An 11,573-nucleotide genomic window follows, 5' to 3' on the forward strand; every position below is an offset into this window, starting at 1 on the left:
AAATTTTAAAATTAAGACAGGAAATCTAGGATACGATTTGTTACAGAACTAAGGAAAACACTTAGTTATTTTAAAAATGAAATTAAATTTGTTAATCCAGTTTGACAAATATCATCTTTTCATCCTACACTTAGGTTTCAATCCATAAACGAAGTTCACCTGCCATGAACTGCCTACAATGAGAATCGGCTTTCATGGATTTCCCCAAAACCTTTGTATTTGTTCTTTAAGAACTTACCCAAATCCAATCAACTTTGCTAAGCACTTTTATCCTGTAAGTTACTGCGCTAGGCCTTGTCTATGGCTGGGGGTGGGGGGAACCTGGGTGGTGCCAACAGCCAAGTGCTCAAGGGCAACTGGTGTGGCTTTTTGGTTTTGTCAAGACACATCATTTCTCTTCCACAGTTTATACTCAGAGTACCCTGCCTGACGAATCATGACAGACTCAAAGCATAAAAATTGAACAGACTGGTTTTTGGCAATGAGAAGCAGACTTCCAACACATTCTCAGTATTAAACACACATCCATATTCTTAAAGATCTTCAACTTTACTGCAGCAAACTGCCTCCCAAGGTTGAGTTAATGATAATTACCAAAATAACGTAATGCTTGCATATCAATTTCTAGCTTAATAAAAAGAAAATTTTTATGTGCTGATTAATCATCTGTAGAAGGTAGGGGAGTCAGCAGTTCTTTAAAATGCTAGATACCTAAAACGCCAATAAAAAAAAAAAAACCAAACTCACTGCCATCAAGTCGATTCTGACTCACAGGGAGGACCCCCTTTGGGTTTCCGAGGCAGCAAATCTTTATGAAGTAGACTGCCCCATCTTCCTTCCACAGAGTGGCTGGTGGGTTTGAACCACCAACCTTCTGGTTAGCATTCAAATGCCTCAGGTGCTGTGCCACAAGAGCTCCTTTAGAACTCCTACAGAGAACAACAAAACTAAGCCATCTTTTTGATCACATTAGTATCTTTCAAACCAAGAAAAGAAAACCTAAAACTAGTATTTTTTCTCTCTACTTAAAATAATTTCAAAACAAAATTAAAGATACTTAAGCAATTACGAGGAGCTCTGGTAGCATAATGCCTAAGGCACTGACTGCTAACCAGAAGGCTGGCGGTTCAAACCCACCAGCCGCTACTCAGAAAGAAGGTTGGGCAATCTACTTCCGTAGTGATACCACCTCAGAAACCCAAGGAGGGGTCGCTATGAGTCGGATCCGACTCAACAGCAGTTGCGTTTTAATAATATTCAGCAAGAAAGTAGCAGAGTACTGGCTATGGCTGATATGTGATGGTCAGACTTGAACCAAATGTCAGAGAAGAAAACAAAACTGTCTTTTCTGTGAATCAAACCCTTCCCATTATATGAACACACACACACAGCACAGTAAGCCTGAGGTTCCTGGGTTTTATAGTGGTATAAAATTACGAGTGTGAAGGAGGTGAGGAGATCCTTAGCTGGAAGGTTCAATTGTCAGGCAAACTCAGGAGGAAAATTCTCTAGGTCAGACAGGCCGGAAATTAGCCTGTATGTGGAAGCTGTCTAATTCCCACCAGCAACAGTCAGCCAGGGGTACCGGGACCCTATGAACCCTTCTAAATCACACACATATCCACACAATTATAGCAAAGCAGGAATCAAGGCCTATGAACACTGAACCCATGGAGTCAGCAGAGGTTCAGAGCTTCAGGGAATCTGTGAGTAAGGCAGTGAGTATAGTGGACAGAGTACCAGACTTAGAACCCAAAGAACTTGGCTAGAAGACCTGGCTCTTCTAACTAGAATGAAACAGCACCTTTGAACCTCAGATCTGTCATTTCTAAATGCAATGTAAGAGTATACCAGACCTGACAGGCTTTTTTAAAGTTCAAAAGAGATACTGAATATTTTCTATAAATCCAAAATCATTAGATAAGTCATGTATCCTGATCATCTATGATTAACCACGAATGACTTATGTTTTGTGATTTTAGCAACTAACCCCACCACCAACGGCTAGATTCCACCCAACCCTCCAAGGCTGTAATCTTCATGGGAGCAAAGCCCAAACCAAATCCACTGCCACGGAGTCAATTCTGACTCACAGCACCCTAAAGGAAAGAAAAGAGCTGTCCCATAGGGTTACCAATGCTGTAAACCTTTACTGGAAACAGACTGTCTCATCTTTCTCCTGTGGAGTGGAGGAAGGATCAAAATCGCCAACCTTCTGGTTAGCAGCTGAATGCTTTAACCACTGCACCACCAGAGCTCCTTTTAGCAACTAGAGGTCTAAATTCCAACACTATCTAGCCAGGTGGGATGGACATGACAGAAAGGAGCAAGAGGACAGAAGCATATCGGTGTCCTCAGAGGTCAATATAGGCATTGTTAGTTCACAATTGTCAAACAACAAAGATTTCTGGATTATGTGTCACTTAGCAATGTACTCACACTTTATTTCTTCCAACAAAAATAAACACTGAGTGTGAAGTCACAAAGTGCTTTTGGACACTTCTGCTATCCACCTTGAAATATTGTCAATCCTCAGGTTCTTAATTCTGAGGAAACTACAAGGAACTCCTACTCCTTGCCTGCCACCCCACAGGCCGCAGGACTGCTATTTACCCTTCTGAAAGCAAGATGGAAGATGCTGTCCCCCCAGAGTCAGAGTAGAGGAGGGAGAACGATTTCAGGCTGAAATTCAAAGAGCCCTCAAACATGATCTAATGCAACATCCTCATTCTAAGGGCCCTAAAGCGGAAAAGTATCTCTCCAAAGTCACGTACTTCATGGCAGAACAGCACTTAGCATCAATGTCTTCTGACTGCCAGTTAAAATTATTTTTCAAATAATTCCTTTTCTCTTCACTTTGAAGAGTAACTAGGCTAAGAAAATGTTGAGGATCAGGAAAAGCTTCATAAAACACTGAATCAACATAATGAAAGGAAGACTATTATAGTCTGAACAACAGGATGTATTTTGGTGAGATCAAGAGTCTTGAAAATAAATACATCTACTCTGCCTGGAGGAGCTCTGGTAGCATAGTGCCTAAGGCACTTGACTGCTAACCAGAAGGCTGGCAGTTCAAACCCACCAGCCACTCCTTGGAAGGAAGGTTGGGCAATCCTACTTCCGTAGTGATACTGACTGCCTCAGAAACCCAAGGAGGGGTCGCTATGAGTCAGGGGCGACTCGACGGCAAACAACAACAACAACTCTGCCTGGATTTCTAATCTTGCTTTCCTAACTTTTTATCTGGGGGGGTGGGGAGCAGAACTTTCTTATCTTTAACATTGTTAAAATAAGTTCATGAGCCTTTCTTCAGCAAGTATTTTAAAAATTAAAGCACTAAACTGTGCACTGGTGCAGATCTGACTGATGATCAAACTAGACGGTTCACTTGGACCTCAAGATTCAAAAGTTATGACCACCTGATAAAGAATCTCAGAAGTTTTATTTTTTTTAAAAAAAAAAAAAAAAACCTCATAGATTTCACTTTGAATTCGCTCAAAAATGGTCTTTAATTTTGAGTCCAAGGAAATATTCTCTATGGACATCCATGAAAATAATCATTTTGGTGGAAAGATGTGATGGTACATTTTTCTGAATCTGTAACTGAAATCAGATTTTCTAAAGTAAGTAGGTTAGTGACTCAAGCCAAGAACCATTTATTCTTCAGGTATGTACAGATTTAGAACTCAATATACAAAAAGACAAAATTTTATTCATACTAGCAAAACAAGCTGTACTCTCAAAGTATTCACCTAAGGTTCCTACAAATTTCAAACTAATGTAACACAGTTTAAAGATGGTTTCATTTTAAAAATTTGATCTACATACTACTTTTCAGGAACACGCTCCTCCTCTAAATATAAAACATACAACTTCTCTCTACCAGTGTCCTTTGAACAGTGCAATCCAATTGAAAAGAACAATCCTTTTTATTCAACAAAATCACTACTTTGATTTAAACTAAAAGGTATTTCCTTTGGTACAATCTAAATGTCTTCTATTTCCCCCCATTTTAATTCTGCTTATGAACACTCTGACAACGCACATTTGCAAACACTCCACGCAGCTCAAAGCTCCCACTGTGTGCACATAGCACATGACAATTCAAAAGTTAGACTGTTCTATAGACTCTGATACCTGGAGACATTTCCACAATTTTCATTTTTCATGTTCCTTTCCTTCAGATCTAGAAAAGAATTAAACAGAAATATTCCAACAGAAGTCAGAAGAGCATAACTCATCAGAATGTTTCAAGTTGACTCTAGCTCAAATTTCTTAAGACTAATACTATAGCCCATTATGTCACGGGTTTTGTTTTCATAATTAAATCACTTACTACAGAATAGTTATTTTAATTCCAATCAAAAGATAGAAATTAAATCAGTAATCAAAATCAGCTTGACTATATCAGTTATCTTATTGAACAATATCTAGGATTAAACATGTTAATATCTGCAAGGACTCTGTAAACTATAAAATTCTGCATAAATATAAGGATTTTATTATGGCCACAAATAGATGTCCAGCTTGTTGCGAGGACATTTCTCCACTTACCACGCCACCCAGTTATGTCAACAACTATACTGCCTTTAAAAACACACATATGTATGTCCTCAGCCCCACAGGTTTGTTTTCCAACTCCCTCTCTTCTTTGCATTTAGCTTAATGCTTTATAATTATCTGTCAAAGCTGTGATGTAGAGGGTACGGAGGAAAAGTACAATGGAGCAGACAGATAATGCCTAACTGTGTTGGCTGTAAACATCAGCAGGTTAAAGTCTTTATGTAGATTGCTGAGGAAGAAGATTTTTAAAAAATGTTTTAGGTAAAATCTTACAATTTTTTTTTTTAAATTAAAGTAACCCATTCTACTCTGGGAGCTCTGGTAGCGTAGTGCCTAAGGCACTTGACTGCTAACTAGAAAGCTGGTGGTTCAAACCCACCAGCCACTCCTCGGAAGGAAGATGGGGCAATCTTCTTCTGTAGTGATACTGCCTCGGAAACCCAAGGAGGGATTGCCAGGTCCGACTCCATGGCACACAACAACAATAACAACAGCATTCTACTCAGTAAGAGTTAGGATTAGTCACTGTAGAGGAGATCTAAGTATTAACAACCAAATACATGAATTAACGATGATTGCCTTTCAATAGCCTTTCAGGGCCCACAGTCAGCCATTTGGGCAGATAATCAAATGGTTAACAAATTCACTGATGCAGGCAAAGTTACTTCACAAATATAAATAAATAAGGAATAAATCACACTGAAAAGTCTAGAGTGTACTGCATTTTCAAGGATAAGCTCTTTCTCTGAACTCTAAGCATTATGTGATATGATTTGCTCCAGTATTCAGAATGTAGTTTTCCCAAGAAAAACAGATTGAGTCTTCTCATTATATCAAGTCTACCCCCCACCTAACGTGAGAGCTCGACTTCACTGTAACCCTGTCTGCTAAATTTAGATTTATCCTTTTATTTCTACAACTTATACTAAAAATTATTTTCCATTTATAGGACATATCTTTAACACAGAAGAAAAACTGGCTTTATGGGTGTCCCATTATCATTACTTTCCCTTTCTGTTCAGGTCTCCGTAAAGGCCAAGAGGGATTTTACTTACATTCATTAAATCACTTTGTGGCATGCTATTTCCTCAATAAAAGATGCACTGCTTATTGTAAATGTCTTAGAGATCCCTCTGGGTTTCCAAGGCAGTATCTCTATGGAAATAGACTACCCAATCTTCCTTCCAAGGAGTGCCTGGTGGGGTTGAACCACCAGCCTTTTGGTTAGCAGTCAAATGCCTTAGGCACTACGCCACCAGAGCTCCTGGGTTTTTTTTTTTATTTTTATTTTTAGTTTGGAGAAAGCAAGCAATAGTTGCACGATAACTCCTCCCTCCACAACCATCGCCTATAATAGTTCAAACTATATTCATGTCAAATAGGGATTCAAACTTTTCAAACTCAACTGAATATAAACTAGAAGAATAAACGTTCAATATGGATACAACAGAATAGAACAAGAAAGAGAAGAGGGAGGAAGGAAAGGATGTAGGAGCAAAGTGGTCAAAGAATTATTTCAGTAGATTTCCAGTAATTAACTGTTTTGTTTCTGACAAGAATGTCAATGTTTCTAAATATTTGAATGACTCTTCTACACTTTTACCTAATATTCAAGCAAAACTTTTTGAATTTACATGAAATATAGACTGGCTCTTTAAAACAGAATGATAAGAATAAATTTTATTATTGTATTTATAAATAAAATCTGTTAATGATACCATATCTCATAGAACTTCTTTAGTTCCACATAAAATCTGGTATCTCTTAGTAATTAATCAATTATCCTATGGCAAAAGCCCTTAAGGTTCAACTGAAGGGTCCCCCAAGCCTAATTAGTTCTTGAGACTACTGACATTAAGAAATAAAGTCAAAATCAAAAAATGATGCCTTTGAATTACGCACAATAAGTATATATAATACTCTTAATTTTTTTAAACTAATAATCGCCTGCAGGAGAAAGCTAGAATATTTATATAAATGAACTCATAAAATCTGAACTGATGACAAGTTTCAATGATTATCATATATAATTACAAGAGCTCATGTTTACTTACATTAAAGAGACCTTTACTACCAAGGTCATAATAATTAAACATAAACTTCAACAGTGAGTACATTTGTACGATATCACCCCACCTACGCATTGAAGAATTTCTTGGTGAGAAGCATAAAGCAGTGAAAAATGAGCTACGACGTTCTTCTCCAAAATTCCAAATACTGTATTCTAAACACCCAGCCCATCTGCACATTCAGGCTTGATTTTAGAAGGTTTTTTTAATCATCTTTTAAAAAAGGGGAGTGCATATACAGTGAACACCTTTTGAATTAGCAAACATTTTACCACCAAAAATGAATGGCTAACTAATAGGAAAGCTAACTCCCTGAAAAACCACTACAACACTTAAACTATGTGCTTTCCCACGAGTAGAAATTAGTTCAACTGCAACTGTCACTTTGGAAGCCTGAGAGAACAGGTTAATAAGAATGAACTAGTAACTCACAAAGTTTGAAACTTTTAAAAATAGGAAAAACTAATTTAAGATTAACAAAGAAGCAGGAAGTATCATTTCTCATCTCACAGTGATTGAACCATGTGTCTCACAGTAAAATGCTTCTCTTGGTCAAATCAGAACCAGAGCCCATTACTGACTAAAATAGCATCTTTTGTTGCTGGTCTAATGCAGTGATTCTCAATGGGGGCAATTTTGCTCACCAGCAGGCATCTGGCAAAGTCAGCCACCATTTTTACTGTCCTGACGAGGAGGGATGCTACTGGTATCTAGTGGGCAGAAGCCAAGCTGCTAAACATTACACAGTGCAGAGACAACCTCTTGCTACAAGTAAGTATCCTAATCTAATGGTACTTAACCGTAAAGGTTACTGCAGAGAATAAAGGCAAGCAGTTTTCATACAACAGTCATGACTTCAACAATTATATCCAGAAAAGGGGTGCTAACATAAGGAACCCAAATGGCAAATAATGTAAACCCACTAATATTCAGCTTGTAATATTTCTATACTTACGCCTAACCAGAGGATTATGCTAACAATCTCAAAAATAATTTTAAATAAAAACACAAAACCTAGACTTAAGAAAAGATGAGGCAACCATCACCCTTCAAGTTCCTCTTGGCATTTCCATTATGTGACCCAAGAAATTTCTTTTTCTATAAATTAGTATCATTTGGGTTTCTGTCTCTCGCAACAGAAAGGGTCCTAAGAAAAAATACTGTTCCCTGGAAATTAGGTATCACAAGTAATAGACATTAAAAAGTAGTACTGGCTGACAGAGGAGAGGATGCCCCCAAAATAGGTAATTCCTTTTAGGTGATGCTGATGGGAATGGGTTAAAGAGTTGCTTGTATCTTGGCCTCCAATTGGTGTCTACTGAAGCTGGGGTTTTGAGGGGCTGGGCATGAACAATGTCTGCATGTTGAACTGTGCTCACTGCTTTCTGGGGCTTCCAATACATTAACATAAGAAAGAGAATACCTTTAGTCACATTTGATTTCGTTAAAGCAGAGGGAAGGGTTACAGCTTTGCTAATAAGCAAGGCTCTTCTTTCTCTCTGGGACATAAAGTGTCAGATGGCTAAGACTAGATAACCAAGAGCGCTGCCCAAGAGAAAAGCACTTCTGCTAAAGGGTGGCTGGGGCAAAGGCAGGTGAGCCAGGAAACTCAGGAGAGAACAGAAAGAAGGAATCCCCAGGTCATCCCAAACTCCTCCCAGAACACAGTGAAGAACCCCCCACCTGGAAGAGCAGCAATGCAGCCCCTAAAAGGAACTACCCACTGAGATGCAGCTTGGGGCAAAGGGTCAAATAATATACCTCCTCACCTTAGATTGCAGTTACAAACTGTCCCAAAGCAGAGCCCACTATACTAGGAGTCCGGGAAGTGTACAGAACTTCTAATGCCAGCTGCTAAAGAGAGAGAAACCCCAGACTAGTCTGAAGTCCAAAATCGTGACTCAACAAGATTTCTTACCTGTCACTGCCAACTCAGGGAGGCGACTTAATGCAAATCAAGCAGAAGCAAATCTACAAAATGCCAACTATGGTTTCTGAGGCAGTGACAGAAAATGGCAGAGTCTAGCCGTCAAAGTCCTGGAATGGCTAACCCACGAGGCCCCTGCCCAAAATAAGCTGGCTTCAGAGCAGCCAGTGCAACACTGCTCCCAGAAGACAACTCGTCCTAAAGCCCCTGTCAGGTGAGGGGCTTGAGAATGGCAACCAGAGACCCCCTCCAAGAAAGCAGAACTAAGTGTGGCTAACTACCTGACTGGGAAGAAGAGGGACCCAGTGTTCTTTCCACTGTGGCCCTGTGTGTTTCTCCCCCTTCTCTCATTTCCAGTTATTCTATTTGTTACAGCTTTATTCCAGTTATCCTATTTTTCCTATACCACTGTATAAGGGGTATGTTAAGGGTATTTACACTGACCACCTACCAACGACAAGAGACAGCCAGAATAGAAGTATCCAGATCTGGGAAAATGCTATCCCTAGAGATCCTGAATTTAATACTAGAGGCAGTAACTGAACAAGCCTTTAAGTCACAACCCTCAGGGAAGGTAGAGGTGAGCATGTTTTTGGTTTTAGGTAAGACAGTGAATAATGAGGACATTTCTGTAAGTGCACATGGTGGGGAAAAAAAAAAAACCACTATGCTAACCATTAATATATTCTGCAGTTTGTAAGACTACCTACAGCATATGCCAAGAAAAGAGATTTTCAGTGAAACCTGTTGAGAGCCAGAACTCCTGGGACTGCCTTGCTTTTCAGGGCCTCACAGGTTTTCCGCCTTTGACTGGGTGCAGTCTTCCCACTTTTCCATCACTATTAGTGGACAACATTTGGGTTTTTCTTCTCTGACAGATTTCCACCTCACACAGGTTCCAGCTTTCACAAATTTACTGTGTACCACAATTTATCCAAAACTTGGGAAGAAGGATTTGGATTAATCCTACCTCACACGTACAGCTCATTTAAGTACACAAGGGGACGGATACTCTCTATGCATTGCATAATCTAGATACTTATTGTCAGTTGGCAAACACCTACAATGATAGAAATATTTTTAAACACTAAACCTGAAAAGTCTGTTGAAGACTACGAAAACTAAGAAATAATATGTATGTGCATTCAAAACTGATGTTTCTGCCACGTCAGCAAATTAAGCAATGAACCGTATGTGAGGCTCCAGACACTACACTTTGGATCAAAAGCTCTTTACTTTTCATACCATTTTTGTAAGTAGTCCAGTGCCTCCAAACGAGCACCAATCTCAAAAGTGATTCCAGGACGATTTGGGGGCTTTTTACTCATCTTGAAATCCTATTCTTCAGTATGCTCTTTTCACTGCCTCAAGGGAAAAACAAACAAGCAAAGAAACAAAAAAATAACTGTTAGATTCTGAACCATAAAATGTACAGGCAATACAGTGTAACACAAAGTAAGAAAATAGGCAAAATTAAACAGAATTTTGAATGTATGAGAAGTTAAAATAATTGCCCTAGTTTAAAAAACTGAACAGTAATTAGAAACATATCCAGGTATTGTGCAATGTGAAAGCAATCTTGATGCTGAATTAAAAAGGACATAGGAAAAAGATAACGACTTAAAAAGAATGAATAGATAGGCCATTACAGCTTGCTAACAACTAAAATTATTTAAAATTTAATTTGAAAAGACCCAAGACAATTCTCCACAATGACAGTGAAATTACTTTCAGGTCTTATAAAGTTGAAATAATTAGTTAACAGTTTAACTTTTAATAATTAGTTTAATAATAATTAGTTAAAATAATGGGTCTTAAAGTTAAAATAACTGAGTAGTCTGAAATATATGATTAATAAAATTCTTAGGCAAGTAAATTAATCAAGTTTTTCATTTACTTTTAACAAATACTGATTGAGTACTAAAACTACAAAACACTACATATGACACCAAGGAGCACACAAAATTGGACAAAGAAGGAGACACATTCTTCCTTCAGTGAAGATTTTAATAACTGCTCTTCAAAACAGGAGTTTTCATTACCAACCATTCCTCTATCTTGGTATCAAATAATTCAATCATTCTAATTTAACATATAAAGTTGCAAAGCAAATTTCCTTCTTACACTTCCCATTTAATAAGCAACAATCCAATAGATTTCCTTCTAACTCGGAGAACTACTGTATTTCAACATAGACAGCGTTTACATTGACAATCAAAGTGGCTGCTATGTCAAAACAAACAGAAAAGTACAAACGAGAATCTATTTCAGCATCTGTTCAGGTTGGATCATTTACTACCCTTTGGGCCACACTAGCCTGAGGTAGACTCTTCTTCTCTGAGGAACCCTTGAAATATAACAGTGCATTTTGAGAGAGCCTGAGCAAAATATTAAGGTAATCAGGCATGCAAACCTATTGCCACACAGGGGTCGACGGGACCCACAGAACATGTGTGTAAACTATTTAGGGTTACCATCACTCCTACACTCCCTCGCAGTTTTTCAAACAGAGAAAACACAGACACACACACACACACACACACACACACACACATACACCCCAACTGGGTCACTGTGAAAAATGGTTCAGGTCACAATTCAAAAAAGTCAAAACACAAAGCAAACATAAAATTCTACTTGCCATTTCTTCTCTGAAAGAATCTGGTAAGAGGGAAAAAATAACATCAACACTGACTGTGTGAAAATCAAACTGAAATACTCATGGAGGAGGGGGTTGGAATCGCCTCCTCTTGTGAGACATGGTGGTGCAGTGGTTAAAGTGCTCGGCTGCTAACCATAAGGTCAACAGTTGGACTCCACCAGCCCATCCAAAGAAGGAAAGACCTGGCAGTCTGCATCGGTGAAGACTTGCAGCCTTGGGAACCCTAGGGGCCAGTTCCAGTCCTCCAGGGTCCCTGAGAGTCCAAATGGACTGCACTGGCAGCGGGGGGTTTTTAATGGCATCAGGAAAGATCAGTGTCTCACAAACGGAACAGGAAGCGCAGCAGGGTGCC

The 11,573-nt window shown here is 38.8% G+C and overlaps 1 protein-coding gene across 1 annotated transcript in view; it reads right to left on the reverse strand.

The window, feature by feature from the left end:
• Nucleotides 1-9,887, reverse strand: part of PHF20L1 (PHD finger protein 20 like 1) — an 88,491-nt gene extending 78,604 nt beyond the window's left edge. Inside the window, exon 1 of the mRNA XM_007940541.1 lies at nucleotides 9,805-9,887. Within this exon, the coding sequence (XP_007938732.1) occupies nucleotides 9,805-9,887 (83 nt within the window). The remainder of the gene's footprint in view (nucleotides 1-9,804) is intronic.
• Nucleotides 9,888-11,573: the final 1,686 nt, after the last annotated feature.

Source organism: Orycteropus afer, unplaced genomic scaffold, assembly GCF_000298275.1.
Source record: "Orycteropus afer afer isolate SDZICR_OR568_19922 unplaced genomic scaffold, OryAfe1.0 scaffold00069, whole genome shotgun sequence".
NCBI lineage: Eukaryota > Metazoa > Chordata > Mammalia > Tubulidentata > Orycteropodidae > Orycteropus > Orycteropus afer.